Source organism: Petaurus breviceps, unplaced genomic scaffold, assembly GCF_028583685.1.
Source record: "Petaurus breviceps papuanus isolate PSGF00001 unplaced genomic scaffold, PetGlider_PUasm1.0 171, whole genome shotgun sequence".
NCBI classification, from domain to species: Eukaryota; Metazoa; Chordata; class Mammalia; order Diprotodontia; family Petauridae; genus Petaurus; species Petaurus breviceps.
This window is the reverse complement of record NW_027185754.1, coordinates 10,358,504-10,379,728: the sequence shown is the minus strand read 5'-3', so window position 1 is coordinate 10,379,728 and position 21,225 is coordinate 10,358,504. Positions and strand designations below refer to the sequence as shown.

Here is a 21,225-nt window from a genome sequence, read left to right as displayed (position 1 = left end):
TGCAAGTACAATTCCTGTCCATAAACTTACTACCTAAATTACTTTGTGCAAGTAATTTCCCCTTTTTAGGCCTTAGTTTCCTCATCTCTAAAGTAAGGGGATTAGAAACGGTTATTTCTAATGTCCTTTCCAACTATAAATCTATGATCTTACTATAATTTCCTATAAAAAGTCCAAAGAAGACTTAGTAGAGTAGGCAAAAGTTACCTAACACATCAGGCAGGGACAAGATTAAGACTTCTCACAGCAACTGTAACTGAGGGGGCTAACATTGTGTAGTAAGTAGGAGAAAGTCCCATGGGTAAATGAAGCCTCAGATACTTCAGTTCCAAAATCAGTGCAGAGCCGCCTGCTCTGAGTGCTCAGTGGGTAAGCACCTTGCACACCAAGGCTCTATCCTGACCCACAGTATCCTCTTGTGAAGGCAATTCACCACAACAATAGGTTGACTGAATGAACAACAATAAAAGTATTAAGTGCTTACTATGTACTGTGCTAAGTGCTGGGAATACAAATTTTAAAAAATAGAACAGTCCCTAGTCTCAAGGAGCTCACATTCTTATGGGGGAGACAACACAAATGAAAAGTTTCAGGTACAAGTGAGATGGAAAGGTCCCATTGTCCTTAGAGTGCAGCAGCAAGACAGATGACTATGTCTCCTCTTTAATGTCATTTCCACTGATAACATCATACCAGTTTCGATGCTGAACCAGTCTGAATAGTTGGACACTGTGACCTAAAACCCTTTCAGTCCATCTATACTTGGTCTATGAGTGCAGTTAGGGCTTGAGATAATTTAGTTCGTTTCTAACTTGAAAGTGTTGTAATTCTTAGATATTATTTTTTTCTTTCATTTTCTAACCACCCCCTAACTCTCCTCAACATTTTAGACTGGCTTTTCTTCTTCTTTATTTTATTCTAATATCTCTGGTCTAAGAGTCTCAAGAGGTGTTTACCCAAACCAAGGTCTTTTCTCCATCCTCATTCTCCCTAGCTTCTCAAAAGCATTTGACGCTATTGACCATCCTCTCCTTTAAATTCTCCACATTTATTACTTCTAGACTAACAACATAGGACAGTATACTAGCCTCATCCTTCTTCAACTCTTCCTTCTGTGTTTCTTTCACTGTCTTCTTCCTTCTCTATTCTAACTATGAGTTTCTCCTACTGACTAGTTCTTAATTTCCTGTTCTTTTCCCTCAACAATTTCTCCTTTATAGAAGGCATTCACTTCCATTGCTTCAAATATAGCCTCTAACTGTATGACTTAAAAGCTGTATCTTTCAGCAAATATTCATTAAGCACCTTTTGTTTGCAGAGTGTAGTGATGGGGGGGTAGAGAGAATTTAATTGAAACAGCCCTTGGCCCTCTTGAAACATAGACTCATATTGAGATAATACACAAACTAATTCACAATACTATATAGCATGAAAGCATGTTTGAAAAAAAAACTTTTTAGTAAAATGAAAACATCAAGTACTGTATTTCTCTAAAGCCCTTTCCAAACACTGGGAAAATCCCCTTGGAAAGAGAGATGATAAGATTGACAACAAAAAGGCTTTTCTTTCAAAAAGGTGAAATCTGCTCAAGACAGATACAGATAACTAGTCTTGTTCACATTATTATCTCTTCACATCCTTCTATTGAGAAAAGATTAAGATAATGACTGAAAGGAGGAGGTTCTTTGTTTAACTGCAGGAATGAAGGGACTGGTCACATTCTTATGGTCATGATACAAATGGAAAGTTTCAGGTACAAGTGAGATAGCAACTTGGGTACTCAACAGCTTCTGAAATGTTAACCCCAAATTATATTGTTACATAGTGATTTCTTTGGTCTAGGTTCCTAAAGTTGTTACCTGAAATGTTCTTGGGGCAGAGAGTAACCAATCCATCTTCAAATCCTCTAACACATTTCCTCAGGAATGTACTGACCTCAGATTCTTCTTATGTCAAGCCAAAATAAGTTTCTCTGCAACTTTTACTCATTGTTCTTAGTTCTCTCAGCAAATACTCAACTGGATCCATGGCCTTATGAATTTTGACTTGATCTCCAATGATACAGACCACTCATGAGATTCACTCATGCTTGCCCATCCTGTATAGCAGAGATGTCAAGTGTGTGCTTGAACCAGATTAAAATGTCATTGGGAAATGTTTAACAAAATAAATAAAAACACAATATGACATAATGTTAATTTGTGGTTTTCTAAGTCCATAATTGGCCCACAGGGATCCATTTCTATGGGAGTTTGACACCACTGCTGTACAGTACCATGCTTGTCCATATGTTGTGAGCTCACCCCAGAAATTCCTCCAAACGTGCTGGGTGCCTTCTCTACTTTTTCTGACATTGTAAAGATACTCATGAAGATCACTAGCTATCCTTTATTATCATTCTCTCACCATGTGAACAGCCCATATTTTTTGTCTCATGTTTCTTTGATGACATTACAGTTTTCCTTTGTAATTCCTTGCTTGTAATAAGTTACACTCTACTTACCTTCCTTGTTGTTGTTATTGTTAAGTCATTTCAACTATGTCTGACTCTTCTTGACCCCATTTGGCATTTTCTTGGCAAAGATACTGGAATGGTTTGCCATTTCCTTCTCCAACTCATTTTACAGAGGAGGAAACTGAAGCAGAGTTAAATGACTTGCCCAGGATCACTTAGCTAGTAAGTATTTGAGGCCAGATTTGAAATCAGAAAAATGAGTCTTCCTGACTTCAGGCCCAGCACTTATATCTATTGTACCTCCTAGCCGCTCCCTCTTACCTACTATTTTCTATTCAGAGAGACATTTGACTTATTAAAAGAACGTTGCAATCCAACCTATTCTCTTCCTCATATTCAATTCTGGGTCCAAGTCATTATCTATTTTCAGAGTATTAAGATGGCATAAAAGTTCCTAGAGGGGTCCATTTGTCTTGCATCCAGCAATATTCTAAAAGGACATTTGATGGAACAATAATCAAGAAGACCAAAGAGAAACACCAGTAAGCTGCTTCTCCATGGGATTTCACAAGAAGACAACCATAAACCTGCAGGCATTCAGACAGGAGATATGGTGAGGGAAGTGTAAGTCAGAATGAGTCTCAGGTAAAGAGACCAGAAGCCAAGAGGACCTCAGTCCAAGGTTATAGGAACAGCAAAAAGGCCTAGAATCTTCCAGTACATTACGGAAGAGAGATACAAGGCCTGCTTGTGCATGTGCACCTAGAGGCACTATAAATAAAAGGCTTCAAGCCAGCATTTCCTTGAAACTACAGGACCGGTGCTATGCCAGGGCAGTCATCAGAGGAGGGGGCAGGGTCTCTAAGAGACCATAACTCCTGTGAGAGCCACAGCCAGTACAGCACTTGAGAACCTCTATACCAGGGAACCTTTCAAGATCGAGAGATCAACTCAGTCACAGATTTGGTCCTGCCAGGGCTACACAAGGAGATAGAGCCACTCCAGGGTTGGTGGTAGTGTAAGAGGGATGAAAGAGAAAGAGTAAAGACCCATGTAGTGACACCAGGAGATAGGGGAAGAAGTCAGAAGTTATGACAGAGGGTGGCACCTAGTTCTAACTATCTCATCCAGACACTACTTGGGTGTGATGCCCAGACTACAGAAGAAACAGCACCAAAGTCTGCCCACCCCATGTAAAAAATGTAGCACAAAGTTCCAGGACAAAGGCTGGATATCTATGTATATGTCTGTATGAATGCATATATTCAGAAAAGTCAGAATACATTGAAAAAATAGTATGAGTTGAGAAGCCCAAGAGACAAACCAAGAAGAATGCAACTCCAGTTATTGTTTGTCCTTCATTCTCAAAGAGGACCAATGACATCATGATGGTGATGTCTTGACTTGCATGTGAATTTGATTTAAGTGAGGCAGAGTGGTAGAAAGTTATTAGCCTCACTCACTCCTTCAGCATCTTGCAAGTCCAGTGGCAAGACAGGAGTCAAGACAACTGTCCATGGCTGGGGATGCAATGGGTGACCTTGGCCTTTCTAAATTAAGTTCTTTCCCAGTAAATACCAAGTAGAGACTCAGAGAAAGGAATGTTTTGGTCACAATTCTCAGTGAGTAGCTGGAAGAAATTAATCAAGAGCTAAAAATGAAATTAGAAATCAAATTAAACCTCTTAAGGAAAAAGTTTGCAGGAGAACAAATAGCTTAGAGCAGAAGTGGAAAACCTTATCCAAGTAGTGGATTCCATGAATAATAGACTGGAGCAAATATATCCCAAAGATATATAACCCAAAAATTCTAGAGACAAGAAGTATTAGTACAAAGTTTGAAGATTGAGAAAATTAAAACATATTATATATCTCCATCAAAAACAGCTAACCTGGAAAACCTGACAAGAGAATTTAAGAATTGTCAGACTCAGGGGTGGCCAGGTAGCACAGCGAGTAAGAGCACCGGCCCCAGGGTCAGGATGACCTGGGGATCAAATCCGGGCTCAGATACTTAGCACCACACCCAGAAATAACTGGCTGAGTAACCTTGAGCAAGTTACTTAACCCCAATTGCTTAAAAAAAAAAAAAAGAATTGTCAGACTCCCTGAAAGCCAAACCAAATAAAGACCCTTGATGCCATATTACAAGATGTAACAAAACTGCTCAAGTCTATTAGAACTAGCAGGCAAAGTGAAAATAGAATGAATCCATTAGTCACTCCCCCCCGCAAAAAAAAAAACAAACAACTAACCCCCCCTTCTAGAATATCATTGCCAAAATCTAGCACTTCTAGGCTAAAATTACTGCAAATAGCCAGAAAAGAAAGAATTCAAGTACCAATAAATGAGGACCATGAAAACACTTGGCAGCAACTGCTATGAAAGGAGAGGTGCTCTTGGAATTTGTTGTTGTTGTCATTTCAGTTTTGCCTGACTCTCCGTGATCCCATTTGGAGATTTCTTGGCAAAGACACTGGAATGGTTTGCCATGTCCTCCAGATCATTTTACAAATGAGAAAACTGAGGCATACAGGGTTGTAACTTGCTCAGGGTCACTGAGGCCAGATTTGTGCTTAAGTGAGACTTGCTGATTCAAGGCCCAACCCTCTATTCACTGTACCGCTTAGCTGCTCTTGGAATATGTCATTCCAAATAACAAAAGATAAAGACTTTATAATCTAAGTACAACTTATCCTGAAAAACTACGAGGAGAAAAATAGATCCTTAATAAAAAAGACTTGCAAGCATTCTTGATGAAAAGATCATTGCTTCTTAGAATCTTTGAAATAAAAACATGAAAGACAAAAGAAACTTTGAAAGGCCGATACATTCAAACAATTAGAAGAGGCTAATTATAATAAAGTGCTTACTTCAGAAGAAGAGACACATATCTCTTCAAAGTCTCATTGTTTTCAAAAATTACAAAGGCTTCTGCAAAGATTTCTGTAAAGAAATACAAATGGAAGGTCTGGTTTTAAGAGAGGAAAGAGAAGAGAGGAAGGCATATATTAGTGAAAAATGAGGAAGAAGGTGTTTTACAATTTCTCATAATGGAGATATATGAGAAGAAGAGTATACAGACATGGAGGGAGTGGGGATGAGTTTTATTTTTTTTTAATTTATTTTGTTAAATATTTCCTGATTACATTTTAATCTGGTTTGGTTGCAGGCTGCAGGCCTCATGTTTGACACCCCTGTTCTAAATCACTGTTCCCCTTGGCTGCCATAATCTTGATTTGGCATAAAGTAGGGTGTTGGCTGACTAAAGCACTGACAATACTATTTCTTTATCTCACAATTCCTTGATATTACCCTGTACCATTTTTTCCTCTCCTTCAATTTCTAATGAACAATTAGTCCTCATCTCCAAGGCCAACTCCTTTTCTCTTGATCACTTCCCTCCTTTCCTCTCCAGTAAACTGTCCCCACTGTCATCCTCACTTTCTCTGTCGTCAGTCTCTTTTTATTGTTTTTTTTCCCTGCTGCCTAAAAACAGGTCTCAGTCTTTCCTAATCCATTAAAAAAAAACAACCTCTCATTAGATCCCACCATCTTTGCTGCCTCTCTTTTTATCTTTCCTCTTTCTCAGCCAAACTCTGACAAAGTTATTTATACACCATGCCTCCATTTCCCGTCCTCTCACTCTCTTATGCCTTATAATCTTTCTTTTGACTTTGTCATTCAACTGAAACTGCTCTCCAAAGTTATTGATGAGCTCTTAATTAACAAATCGAATGAACTTTTCTCAGTGATCATTTTTTTTAAACCTTTCACAGCATTGGACACTGTTCATCACAATTTCCTCCTAGACACTCTCTCTTCTCTCAATTTTCATACACTGTTCTCTCCTACCGTGTTTCCCCGATAATAAGACCTATCCCGAAAATAAGCCCTCCCCTTACTGTGTAAGATTCCTCTAAAATAAACCCTCCCCCGAAAATAAGCCCTATTGAGATTGCTACTGTAGTGAAAGTGATCCCCTGCGCTACACGCTACACTACGGTACCCTCTGTATGCACCGTCTCCCCCCCGCCCCCCCGTGAAACACACGCCGCGCTCCAAGCTGCATCCAATCAGAGCTGCAGCAGTGAGCGCGTCATCCTGTTCTTCTCCAGTGATTTGCTTGCTGGCGCCATTGAGAGCAGTGCCGCAGAGGAGAGCTGAGGCAGGACAACATAAGCCCTCCCCTGAAAATAAGCCCTCTGGTGTTTTTCTTTCCAAAAAATTTAATAAGACAGTGTCTTATTATCGGGGAAACACGGTAGTTCTCCTTCTGTCTTAATACTTTTCAGTCTCCTTTGCTGATTCATCATTTATGTCATGCCCACTAAGGTAGGCAAGGTCTCTCTTTCTTTCACTTGGTGACCTCATCAGCTCTCATGGATTCAGTTACAGTCTCTATGCCAATAACTCATAGATCTATATATTATCTATCCAACCTTAATAGCTCTCCTGATTTCCAGTATTACATCACAAACTTCCCAATGGACATTTCAAGCTGGATTTCTGATAGGCATGTCAAAGTCAATATGTCAAAAACAGAATTCACTATCTTCCTCTAAAATCTGCCCCTCTTTGGAACTTCCCTATTACTATTGAGGGCATCATCATCTTCCCATTTATCTAGGCTTGTGACTTTTATGTTATCTTCAGTTTCTCACTATCTTTCATCCCACATGTCTAATCAACTTATGAATCTTGTTATCTCTAGCCCCTCAGAAATTGCATAAATCCCCTTTCTCCCCACTCATATTGTCATCACCTTAGTGGAGTTCTTCATCATCTCCTGCCTGGATTACTACAATAGTTTTATGTTTTGTCTTCCTACCTTAGCCTTTTCCTCCTACTCTAATCTGTCCTCCACATTGCTTCTTAAAGTGCAGATCTAATCACGTCTATCTTCCTAATCAATAAAAATCACCATTGCCTTTTCACCTCTGGGGTCAAATAATCTCCTATGTGGCATTTTGATCTATTCACAAGTTGATCCCTTTCTGTCTTTGCTTTCTCCTGTAGCATACTTGCCTTTCTGCACATATAACACTGTCATCTCTGTACATCTGCTCTGGCTTTCCTTCATTCCTGGATTAAATTTCCTTTTTGCCTCTACCTCTTGGATTCCATGGTTTCCTTTAAGACTCAATTTAGGCAGTACTTTCTACAGGAAGCTTTTCTTCATATTTCCAGCTGCTAGTTCACTCCCACCCAAATATTTACATTTATTTTGTATATATTATATATTGTATATACTATATGTTACAAGTTCTTTGGGATTTAAGTTTCCAGTGGGCAAAACTTTCAGTTTTGTCTTTGTATTCACACTACTTAGCATAATGCCTACCATGCAGTAAGCCTTTAATAAATGTGTATTGATTATTCTTTAAACTCATTTGATCTATCATTAGATTTGATTTATATTTGTTGAACTTCTGTAATATAATTATTATAATTGGGGTTGTTGTCTTTTTTTCTGTCCACATCCCATTTTTTGGCATGACTTATTTTAAACATATCAAGTTCAAGTTGTTCTAATTGCCATACTTTTTCTCATTTTTATTTAAGTTTTATATTCGTTTTTATCTTTGCTCTAATAAGTTATATATGCCTGGAAGCTGGTTCAGGGTTGACTTGCGCATCAGTAATGAGTCATTTCCTGACTGTTAAAATATAATCCCTTTCATTTTTTATGTTATGAGCACCTTCCAATTCTTTTCTGAAAATATTCATGATATAAAGGTGTAAGCTTCTATATAATTTACAAGTCTTTCGCCTTTTGCATTACTTATTCTTGACCAATATTTTCCAATATATTTTTCAACATCCTTAGCTTATTCTCACCCTTGGAGAGTCTTACCAAATTCTTCTCAGATTTCCTCTATAACTTCTTTCTTTGCAGTCAATTTTGATTCATAATTTGTAGTTATTTAGGGGGTAGTATTTTTGTAAAAAAAAATATATATATATTTTCATCAGCACTACAATAAAAAGATGACCAAGTGTCCCATGAAATGATGCTTCTTGTTGCCTTGGAGTACCTGATAAAACCAGTCCTGTCAATTCCTTAATTCATCTTCTCGAGATGAACCTGTGAGACAACCTTCCATTACATTACAAATTTCTTCTTCTGGTTTCATTTATAATGAGGATGTAAAACTTACAAAATTCAACTCTTCCATTAGCATATCTACTTGTTCACTGGACAAGGACATCAAATTTGGAGTATCAGCAGCTAAGTTAATTTTTTTAGATGGTCTGAAAACTTTGTGATTTTTAGAATATCCTTCCTCCTTCCTCACTGCTGAGCCAGTCATTGCAGAAGCAAAAGAAAGTCACACAAGACTAAGGACCATTTGGTATTTTTTATCTTTCATTGGTGACCAAGGCCATTCCTAGTTATACCAATCAGAAAAACAAAATGAAAAAAAAAGAAACCTAATCCTCTCAATATTCTTTCCCCTTAAGTATTTGAAGAAGGTTACCATACCTATTTTCCCCCTCCAAATTTACCTTTTTTCCAAGTTAAATTTTCCTAATGCCTAACACCAGTTCATTTCAATTTATCTAATAGACAACTAAGTTACCCAGTGGTTAGAGCTCCTGGCCTGGAATCAGGAAGACATAAGTTCCAAGCCAACCTCAGGCACTTGGTACCTGTGTGACCCTGGGCATGTCACTGTATTTGCCTCAATTTCTTTACCTGTCAGATGAGTATAATACATGAGTAGAACCTCCCAGGGTTGTTGTGAGTTTCAAATAAAATAATAATTGTAAAGTGCTTATCACAATGCCTGGTACATAGTATGCACTATAAAATATTAGCTATTGTTATTATTTGAACAAATTAAAAGTACCTTCTATGTTCAAGGCTCTGCATTAGACTCTGGCGAGTGCAAAGACAAAAATTAAATAGTTCTTGCAATCAAGGGGCTTATATTCTACTTGTGGGAGCAATATATGCAGCAGTAGTGTCAAACTCAAATAGAAATTGATCCCTGTACTGTGTATTGACTTAGAAAAACACAAATTAATATTATCTATGTTGTATTTTTACTTATTTTATTAAACATTTCTCAGTTAAATTTTAATCTGGTTCCAGCCACACTAGGGAGTTACAGACATTGAGTTTGACACCTCTGATGTACACAGATGAGTAAATATAAAACAGTTTGACGGGGGAGAGAGCGTATTACAACTGTCAAGAAAGGCTTCCTGATGCAGGAGATACAGAAACTTAGTCCTGAAGGAAAGAAAAGATTCTTTCAATTGGTGATGAGGAGGGTGTGCTTTCCAGGTCTGGGGAACTACATGGGTAAATGCATGGAAGTGGGACATGGAACACTGATTTTGGGAAACATTAGTACATGTTGACCAGATCATAACATGTGGGGAGAAAAGTAACAGGGAGCAAAAGCTGGACAGATTGAGGACTTTAAGCACCAGGCTGAGGAATTTATGTTTCAGACTAGAGGAAATGGGGAACCATTGCAAATTTTTGAATGGTAATACCATGCATAGTCAGATGTGCCTTAGGAGGTTTATTTTAGTAGCTGTGTTGAAGTTAGAGTAGAGGGGGGAGAGGGAAGATAAGAGATTAACTAAGAGGCTATTAAAGTAGTCCAGGTGAGAGGTGGAGGCAGTAGATGTTTGAAGGAAGAGATAGGGGGCAAATATGAAAGATTTTTCTAGAGGTTAAATTCAGGAAGACTCAGCAACTGATTGAATGTGGAGGAAGAGACAGATAAAGACAGAGGAGGGAGACAAGTCAGTGATGGCTTGGAGGATATGAACCTGGATGACAGAGATAATAGCAGAGCCCTTGACAAAAATAGAGAAATTTTGAGGAAGAGCAAATTTAGGGGGAAAGATAATGGGATTACTTAATTTATACGTGTTAAGTGCGAAATGACAATGGGAAATACAGGAAGAGATATCCAGTAGGCAGTTAGTGATATGGACCTGGGGTTCAGGAGAACAATTGGATGGCAAAGTAAAGTGTAGAATATTAAGTTCCTTGAGGTTAGAGGCTCTTGTTTTTGTTTCTCTTATACTAATCCCTGGCATATAGTAGGTGCTTGATGAATGTTTGTTAAATTCATTTAGATTAAATGGTCTTCAGTCCCTTTAACATCCTGGTCACCCTCAATTGCATGTCTTATTACTTGTTGTCTTTTGTAAACTGTAGTGCCCACTGCCGAATACAATACTTCAGATATGTCCTGAAAGAGCAGGTGGCAGAGGTACTTTCACCTCCTTTGTTCTATTATTCCTCATTTAAAGATCTCCTTCACTTTTTCTGGCTTATATACAGTTCACTCATTTTGAGCTTGTAGTCCACTAAAACTCCCAGATCTTTTTCACGGGACTTCTTATACTTGAGAACATCATCTTATACTTGACAAACTGATTTTCTTTTCACCCCAAGCGTGAGACTTTATATTTATTGTTCTTGTATTTTTTTATTAGATTCAGCATATCATTCTAGCTTGTCAGAATTTTTTGTGTCATGATTCTATCATCTGCTAGCTCTTCCTTCCTGGCTTTATATCCACTGCACATTTGCTAAGCATGCCACCTAATGCCTTCATCAAAGCCACTGATAAAAGTGTTAAATAGTACAGACAGGTTATTAAGGTGTGCCAGTAGAGACCTCTCTACAAATGAGGAGTTTTGGGGTCCAGTCATTCAACCAGTTCTGATACACCTAATTGTACTATTGAATAGCCCACTTCTCTTCATCTTGTTGACAAGGAAAGTGTGAGTTAATTTTGTCTAATGTTTTGCTGAGAAATAGTTTATAGACTCCACCCTCTTCACTTGAAAAAACAATAGGCATCACTTGCCCTTCTCTTGTCCTGCAGCACCTCCCCAGTTTTCCCTAGTCTTTCAACAATACCTCAGTAATCACATCTATCAGTTATTTTAGAATCCTGCTATGTAGTTTGTCTGGACCTGTTCCTTTAAACTAATTGAGAGTAGTTAGGTGATCTCTTATTATCTCCTCATTTATCTTGGGTTTCAAAAATCCTTGTTAACGATTTTTATTCTTTTCCTCTTAGTCTGAAGATCATTCTCCTTAGCAGGGAAAACAAGCAAAATTAGATTTAAGTAGTTTTTCCTTCTTTATCTCATGCCTCTTCCATTATTCCATCCCCACCTGCTTGGGTAGCAGTCCTGTTCCTTCTTTAATCATCCTATTAACTCCACCATCACTAAAAATAAAAAGCATCTTTCTATTGTCAGCATTCCCCATCAACATTAGTTCGTTTCTAGCCCAAGTATGCCTGACTCTATTTTGGTAGTTCCATGCTATGGTTCTGTATTCATCTGCCTTTACCTGATCTTTACTTCCATCTTCTACACGTCTTTAAAAAAAAATCTAAAATGGCTGATGAGTTCCTTGTGTATTCACAGGATGTGCCTTTTCAAACAGTGTCCCCTTTTCTTACTTATCATAATTGTTTGTATCATCAGAGTTGCACTGAGAATCTCAGTTGGGCTAACTTTTCCTGTGAAGTTTTATGCCAAGGAATCATATCTATCCATTCTCTAATCATTTGACATCTGTCGTATTAAAATCTTAGGTGCACATATGACAATGTCAAATTTTCCTCTCTATTACAAATTCTAAGACCCAATGATCAGTTTGTCACAAAGTTACGATCATTTCTACTTCAGCAATTAATTATTAATTATTTGTCAAAATCAGAGATTTTTCCTTCATGTCTCAGATTTGTTTCCTACTTCAGTAACCCCAAATACGGGCCATTATCACTGTACATTGAGATTTCTGCAGTAGTTTCCTAAATGATCTGTTTTCTTTCCTCTCCAGTCCACATTCTTTACAGTCACAAGTTCAACTTCCTAAAGCTCCATTTTGAATGAATTATTGCTTCCCATGAACAAGAATCTAAAATGGCTATATGTTGGTTATTATATCAAGCTCATTAACCTGGCTGTTATGGGAATGGGAATCTGAAGATCTTCCCTGCCCCTAGGCCCTTTGATAGGTTTAGGTGACTCTGAGAACCTTCCCTGATTTGAGAATATGCTCTGCCCCCTAATGGACTGAATGTGGTCACCTGGAGCCTGTGGTGGGAGGCTTGTTCTTCAGGGACACCCACACCTTGTTACTTTGTGATTGGGCAGTGGGTCACAAGGGTTGTGATGGTCTCTGACCCAGAAGAAGGCTGTATACCCTGATGTGAGGTTTTGCTTTGGGGCTCACTTTGGGAAGAGTTGTGTGATGTGGCCAGAAGAGACTCTGGGCAGCCATTGAGCCCCCCCCCCCCCCAGACAGGTTTGAAAACCCAGATGTTGGTGCTTTCCTCTCTGGTAACTGACTAGGTATGGATGTAATGGTCAGACAGTAGGAAGCCCTGTCTGCTGATTTGTTTCTCTGTCTGCTTGTAACTTCTGTTTGTATTCTGTCTGTATTTTCTGAAGTTCAGGGTGCTGACTTTTTCCCCTGAACTAAGTAAATGATATATGTTTGATTGATTAAAATAAGATTGTTAACCCATTTTGAGTTGCTTTCCTTTGGAAAAGCAGATCTAAGAACTTGTGTTGGCAGCCATCCTGGGTATGCTAGGGTGCTTGCTGCTACACTGGCACATCTTTAATTTGGTCCTACCTTGTCCAACCAGTTTCCTACTTTTTCCCAACATGAACCCTGATCTGGTAATGAAAATATATTTATTGTTCCCTTCAAACCTCAACTGAAAAAGCTTAATTCTCATTATTTGACTCATACTAAACATCCCCTACTAAAACGTTCTCCCCTTTCTCTTTGCCAGTTCATTTCCTATTCATTCTTCAAGGTTCATCTCATATCTACCTTCTCAATCTGAAAAGCATGCTGCTTACACTTTCATACAATCATTAATAAAAATTATGAGATGGATCAAGCCTTTCTTGATTATTACAACTCAGAAAAATCTTGTCCTCTTAAGAATTTCAGTAGCATGCAGTCTGTACCATAGAGCTTAGCACTCAATTATATTTTGTAAGTTATATCTGTGTGTATATACATGTGTGTATAAACAAGTATACATAAAAATATATATTGGTTGCATTTATTCACATACGTGTATATGTATGTGTATATGTATATATGTATGTGTATACATATGTGTGTATATCCATATATTTTTTCTTTCTGCTAAATTACAAGTACCCCAAGAGCAGAGGCAATAATCCTACTTTTTGGTACTCCTACACAGTAGACTTTTGAGAAGTACTGATTTTTTTTTTCTTCTGTGATTTCTTTTTGTGTTAAATTCTTATACTGGTAGAGTAGATGGAATGTTAGGCCTGGAGTCAGGAAGACCTGGGTTCAAATATGCCTTTAGATATTTACTAGTGTGATCCTGGGCAAGTCACTTAACCTTTGTTTGCCTCAGTTTTCTCAAATGCAAAATGGAGATAATAATAGCATCTATCTTGCCCAGTTGTTATGAGGATCAAATGAGATAGTATTTGTAAAGCACTTTAGTACACTTAGAACACAGTAGGCACTTAATAAATACAAGTCTCACATACTTTTTAAAAAAGGAACTAATTCTCAATTAAATCAGTAAACAAGATAAAAAGGAAACATTTCCATAGATTTCACCAAATGTGAAATTTAGCAATACAAGGACCACCCTTTTTGGAAAACTAATGATATTAATAGAAAACCAGATTGGGGGTCACCACCTTTGAACCAATGAAAGGAGGCAACAGTATCAATGAACTGAACTCATTTCACTAAGCAAGAACAATTGTGGGCACTGGGCAAAGGGAAGAGTGTGACAAAGGACCTTATCTACCTTTCTGTATATCAAAACATCTAAGTAAGAGCCATCCTCAGGTCAGATGTTACCTGGATGATGTAGGTCAAGGATAAGCCTTTGGAGGAAGCACTGATTGAAGAGTAACTCAGAGACACCAGGGTAGCCACAATGAAAGTGACCAGATTCATGAGGATATCTGTTCTTAGTGCAAACCACCGGAGTGCACAATTAAAATACAGGAGGTGACTAGAATTTTCATCATTTAATATCTTAAACCTGAAATAAAGAGAATTTCAATAAAGAGAAGCCTGAAATTGAGAACTTAGATTATTTAAACATATTTGTTCTTTACACATCTGCAAACAGATGCTTAAGAAAGACTAGGAGCATAAAGCATTTTCTGTACGGTTGAAAAAAAACAACACTGTTATTTCATGGTTCCCTACAGAATGCAGCAGTTAGCTACCTTTTTTTTCATTAATGCTGTCCAAAAGTAGAACAGGCTGCTTGGAGAGATGGTGGGCTTCCCCACTGTAGTTTTCAAGAGGATATTGTAGAGGGAAATTCATCTAGTATATAGGCCATGTTAGATGGCCTCTAAAGTCCCTTCCAATTCTAAGACCCTGTGATTCCATTTCTATGCTTTTTAAAATCTTTAGACCATGCTGGGTTTTTGTTAACACATATTGTGAGAAAGCCCATCCTTCTAAAAAAAATAATGCTGTCATATAATGTAGGCAGCCATCAATACGACATGTTTTTAAGTATCCCCAGACTAGCTTTTCAGTAACTGCCTCTTTTCTCCTATAGCTTATTTTCTTCATTGTTTAGTAAAAAAATAAAAACTTCCAACTGCCATGATATTTCTTTTGTACAGATATAAATTCCAAATATTCAGCTGACAGACTAGGAAGCTAGAGGCATTATCTTTGTGGTTAGTTTCACAAGATACAGAATCACCATCTGGAGTTCAACTTGGGAATATTTCCTGATGTAGCCTATTATAATTAGAATTCAAACTCCTTTAGAAGTTTATGATATGAGATAAATTCTTGACAAGAGAACACATCAGTCAGTATTTATTGGAAAGGTATGGGGGACATAGTATTCTTTAAGGTTCTTTCATGAGAAAACTTTCATGGGAAAAAAATTTTAAGAAGTCAAGGGTTTAATCTAAGTGTTTGGCATGAATGATTGTATGGATAACTGCATTTCTCTCTTCCCTCTAAAACAAAATAGAACGTTCTTGACTGTATGACAAAGCCTGGTGATGCATGCCTGTAATCCTTGCTACTGGGAAGGGCTGAAGCTTAGCTGATCTCTTGAGCTTGGTGTCTATACTAACTGATGGGAGCCACCAGGTTGCCTAAAGAGGGGTGGGGGTTGGGGATGGCAAACTGACCCAGGCTGAAAATAGAGCAGGTCAAAGTTCATGGACTAATCAAAATGAGAACAGGACTAAATATAGCCTCTGTACATCCAGCTTGGGATAGGGAGACCTAGGCTTTATACAATTTTTAAAAATTTAAATTAATTTTAAAAAATTTTAAGGATGTATGATTGGTAATATCTTTAACCAAACTGATAATGTATGTAGCTGTGATAAAAATTTCAGTTTGATTTTTATTTCAAAATCTAGGATAAAAGACAATTAGAATCAGGATTTGAAATAGGGTAGTCCTTTAAGAAAGGAATCTTTGGTCTGTGTGGAGGTTGCCAATAAATGTACTTCCTATTGAGAAAACTCAGAAAGTGATCAGTAATAAACCCTATAACTTAGTTATTTCCAACTGTCATTTAATGCATGTATGTTTTGTAATTTTTATGGGTCTACAAAACTTTTGCCATCAAAGGTCTTTATGAAAATTTGGATACTTTGCCCCCCTCCTTTCTTCCAGCCCTTTCATCTACCTGGCTTCTGGTTCGTCTCCTGTTATCCCCACACCATCTTAAAGTAGAAATATTGAGGCTCAGGGTGGGGAAGAGTTGAGCATTTTTGCAGAAGAGAACACTGATATCATATGGAGTCTAATTTATTGTTTGGGAAAGGAAACAATAAACCCTTTCTGCAGGAGCCCCCTAAATAGAGGGAAAATGACTGTTCTCAACTCTTCTGGAAACTCAGAGTGAAAAGCATTTTATGGCTATAAAGAAACCTCTGGAATAAATGGAAGAATCCTCAAGAATCTGAAAGACTTAGTTTGTATAGAAGCATTTCATCCCTGTGCAAGGCAGTAAGTTAACTTCAATAGATTCTGAAGACTGCTTTGTCTGAAGAACTCAATGTAATCTAGTTGTGATATATGTGCAGTGGTATAGAGAAGTGTTTGCCTATTTCTTATAATTTAAGGTGACATTAAGCAGGATCATTTTCCTTTAAATATCTCCCTCACTGCTTATGATGATACACAAAATTTCACCATTAGCATTAGTAAAGAATATGGTTGATTTTTATGAACATGTTGAGTTGAATTATTCTGGTTTTGAGGTAATGGGAACTATTTTATTTACATGCTGGGATTTCCTTACTTGTCCCTTAAGTTGGAAAGAGGGTATGAAGTTAGCTAGCTAATTTAGTGGTTATTTGGTAACTGTGGGTGAAACACCACAAAGCTTCCATCAGTGGAGTTCTTGTTTGGCTGGTAGTGAACATGGGCCTGCAAGAATGAACCAATGAGCCTCATCCAGAGAGCCCAAGTTGGTGAATGCCAAACTTCTTGTCTTAAAGTCCTCCTAATGCTCAGTCCAGAGAGAATTAGACTGCTTAGACTAGATATTGGGTAAACTTTAATCTAGAATAATTTAAGGTCTAAGTATATTTCTTCTGTATGTACTTTATTTGCCTTAACTTTGATTTGTTATTTAGATGCATAGAATCAAAGGTTTAGAGCTTGGAGCTTAGAGCTTAACTCAGTGAATCAACCTGGCTCAGGGGCCAGGAAGGTCTAGAAGGCTTGAGCCCTTAATTTGGAGTTTTCGGATCCGGAGAGTTCTGTAAGGAGTGTAAAGTGAAAGAGCCATAGGGTTGAAGGCGAGGTACCTTGAGAAGAAACTCATAGGTCAGGGAGTCCTAAAGCCCCAGGACTGGCTTTGGCATCTTTTAAAGGGATTCATTCCTGTGGTAATTAAGCTTTTTAGTTTCCCAGCTTGGTCTGTTTAAATATACCTCCCAGGGCAAGTTGTGAAACTTCAGGCCTTTATCAGCTATGGCTTTGTAGTCTCCTTTATTAGATCACTTTACAATTGGATTGAGGCACAGAAGAGGGGCCAAAGTAAAGATGTAAAAACAGCAGAAAGGAGAAAGGATGCTAGACTTGGGGGTAGGCTGTTAAAAGTAAATTGCCCCAAGCACCCAGGTTCACTAAGGTCTGGCTCTATGCAAGAAAAGGGCCTCCTTATTTAGACATAGTACTAATATGGTTAGAACTTTAGTCTGCCTGTGGAAGCACTGGACTATTTGAGAAATTAGTGACCCAGTCATTTAGCATTGCCCTGGGCTGTCATTTAATCCCTGAGCCAGAGGTTTTGGGGGCATCTGCTATTTAAGTGCTACAGAAGGTCAAAGCCCTTTGCACAGATAGAAGTGAAGAACCAAGGGCTGAAGTGTCATTTGTTCCTATTAACCAGCTGACAGATGCAATGCTGAGACCACTCCAGGGCACTGTTTGGTGCTTACTTGCTGATAAATTCTTCCTTTTTATTATAGGCATGAATGATGCCCAGACCTTGCATAGAGGAAGTGATGTGAGAGAACCAAGGAGACCGACTGATGTTTTCCACGCTCTTCAGCTCTTGGATTCCTCTGTGGAAAATTCTGCAAGAAAGCAGAGAAGCAAGGAAGGCTGTGTGTGGGGGCACCAGGAGCACCATCAGTAAGTTAACACCACTTAGAGAGCTAATATTTACATGGGGGATCTTGAAGACTAACTTATTTCAACCTCTACATTTGCAGCTAAAACTAAATTGAGACAAAAGATCCAGGCCTCATCAATTCCTATCCCAAGGAGTTAAGGGATAATTCAGGCAGGATTTGAATTCTAATATTCCAAGGGATTAGGCATAATTCAAGCAGGTTTATCTTGTAGCCTGATAGCTATGGGGGGGGGGGGGGCGCGGCAACCTAAACGAATTATTAGCAGCCTTTGTTTCTTCATCTACAAAATGGGAATAATATTCCTGGCAGTAGGTCCCTCATCAGATTGTTGTTAAGGAAAATTGGTTTGTAAACCTGAAGGTGTCACAGTTTTCCAGCATTTAGCATCATCATAGGCTTTAGAACTAGGAGAGATCTTGGTCTAGCACCCTCATTTTACTGAAGGGGAAACTGAGGTCAAGAGAATACAAGTGTAAATGGCTTGTCCAAGATCACTCAGCCAGTGGGTAGCAGAGTTGAGGGCCTAGCCCTAAGTCCTCTGGTTCTAAACCCAGTGCCAGGGAATGTACCTTGTTACAGATGAAGTGTTATCTGTTCATTAAAAATAAACCTGGTAGGACTCTTCCTTTGACAAGACTTTAACAGTTAAATTTTACAGTTTGTGCATGAAGCTAATAAAACTAAGTTCTTCTCAAAACAAAAATATTCATTGTTGGTTGATTTATACTGCCTTGAAAAGGCAGTAGAAACACCAAACTTTAGGTTCACTTTGTTGCTCTTTTTTTGAGGCTACAAACTGTTTTACCTTTGCTATATAGGAGCAAACACCTACACAAAAAAAGTTTAGTCACTGACTGAGAAGCTTATCTAAATTTTCCAGTCTTCATCAACATGTTTCTAACCTCATGTGAGCCAAGTCTTTTATGTGTAGGCTTTGTTGTCTGCCTGGGGTATCAGACACCTCCCTGGATTTGGAGTCAGATGACTAGAGTTAGAACCCTGTCTTTTCCGCTCAGTGCCTGTGTGATATTAGGCAAATTATTCCTCTTCTCTAGGCCTCAGTTTTTCCATCTGTAAAAATGAAAGGATTGGACTAAAGGATCTCCGGGGTCCTTTCTAGTTCTAAATCCTATAATCCAATAATCTTAGGTCAACACTAGAAGGACCAGGTACATCAACTGATGCAAAAATTGGCTTGGTCTTTTGAGATATTCTTCAATGGAGCATATCATTATAGCTTTGCTAAAGTTCATTTCAGGAGAGCTTTTTCCTAATGTCAGGTTAATGTCCTATACCCTATTAAATGAAAACCTCTTCTAGGGCAAAGACTACTCTTTCCTGGGGCTCAGAAAAGTAAAGTGATCTTCCTAGGGCCACAGAGCTAATAAATGTCAGAACTAGAATGTGGATTCATTTCTTCTGACTACAAATTCTAAGTTCTATCCACTACACCAGGCTGCCTTCCCTCCATAGCAGTGATTATAATCAACCTGTGTGTTTAATCTATAAGGTAGTATATATCTACAGTACTAGGGGTAAAATATATGATATCTAGACTAGCCTTATAACTACAATTCTACAGCTTTCATAAGGTGAGTCAGTATCTTATGTCTTGGCACTAGCATACGACTTTGGGTGTATAGACCATCTATTCAACTGCATCCTGGAGTGTTTGTGAAAACTATACTGAAGCCAGGGTAGTAATTCTGTGTGATATATCTAAATATTGAGTAGGACACAGGTAAATATATAGGAGCAGTGGGAAAGAATAGAGAAACGGCCTCAAATTGACAGCAAGACTTTTCTGAAGACTCCACTGTTTCTCTCCCTTAGAAAGGGCAGGTTTTACTTGGTTGACCACAGTCAGTGACATAATCATTACCCTTAGGATAGCATGAAATTATATTGTAGAAATTGACTATTCTGAAAACAAACTTTCTCCAGTATGAAAACAGGATTGAAATAAATTAAGCTCAGGAAAACTATGCAAGGTCAGTCTGAAATTCTTAGCTCCCCAAAGTACCAAGACACAATCTGGAATAGGCTCCACCCAGATTTTTTTCCTCCATTCTTTAACAGTAAATTGAGGCTGGTCTTTGAAGATGATTCCTAAATGTTCTTATAATGACTTATAATGAGAGATGCTAACACAAGAAGTAGTTCTGCATGCCTCTGCCATGGGAAGGGAAGGAGAAGGGAATAAGTGTACCTATACATGCCACACACAGTAGAGGTAGATGTGTTGTAGTTGGACTGAATTAGAGTCTATAGATTGCTAGAGCTAAGTCTTTGAAAACCTGCACCTTATGAAGTATTGCTTTTTCTCTACAGTTGTCAGTTAGAAGTCTTAGGACCCCAGAGGCTTACCCTCTAATTCCTTTCTGTTGGGCCAACCATATTTGAAAAGATTAGCTGATTTAGGCCATTTTCTGGCCTCATACTTGACTCTGATGTTTCCCAACCAAGGAATGCTTTAGTGATTCTTCCAATTGTTCTTGCCATGCCACATCATTTCAGTGTCCTCACTCCCTCTGGCTAATTTTTAACAATGAAGGTTGTAGAGATGATTGGTCTGGCAAAGTACCGGTGGAAGGAAAGGGCTCGGGAATGGGGAATGACCCATGCTATAGGATAATAGAATATTAGAGCTGTGAAGGGACTTTAGAGATTACCTAGTCCAATCTGCTCATTTTACAAATGATAAAACTATGGCCCAGAGAAATAAATGATGATGATGGTAATAATGCTTATGAGTTAGGCAGTAAAAATGATCACCCCCATTTTACAGATGAAAAGACTAGGCCCAGAAATGTTAAATGACTTGTCTAGAGTCCCATAGCTGGGAAGCAGTAGAGCTAAGAGCCCAGCAAGTTCAGAGCTCTATCAGAGTGAGAAAAGTTAAGAAAAGCTGTTTTTGCTTCCCTGTGTCTCACTTGGTCTCATCCTGATGCTTCTCCTTCTAGTCTGCCTCTGCCTAGGCTTTCTGCCTTAAGTCACCATCAGTAGGATCCACAAGCCTTCCCAGGATTCATTAGGACTCTCCATCTTTAGACAAACAATGAATTTTCTCAAAGAGAAGTTAATTCATCTATACAGCTTTTATTAGATTAGAATGCTAAATCT

At 38.3% G+C, this 21,225-nt stretch overlaps 1 protein-coding gene across 4 annotated transcripts in view; it reads right to left on the bottom strand.

Annotated features, from left to right (window-relative positions):
• Window positions 1-21,225, bottom strand: part of ABCC12 (ATP binding cassette subfamily C member 12) — a 75,505-nt gene that overhangs the window by 11,476 nt on the left and 42,804 nt on the right. For 3 of the 4 annotated variants that reach the window (XM_069082818.1, XM_069082821.1, XM_069082822.1), the window contains 2 exons: window positions 17,905-18,042; window positions 14,318-14,504 (listed from right to left, as the gene is read on the bottom strand). In XM_069082818.1, the coding sequence (XP_068938919.1) occupies window positions 14,318-14,504; window positions 17,905-18,042 (325 nt within the window). The remainder of the gene's footprint in view (window positions 1-14,317; window positions 14,505-17,904; window positions 18,043-21,225) is intronic. The other variant, XM_069082819.1, reaches the window with a different exon arrangement.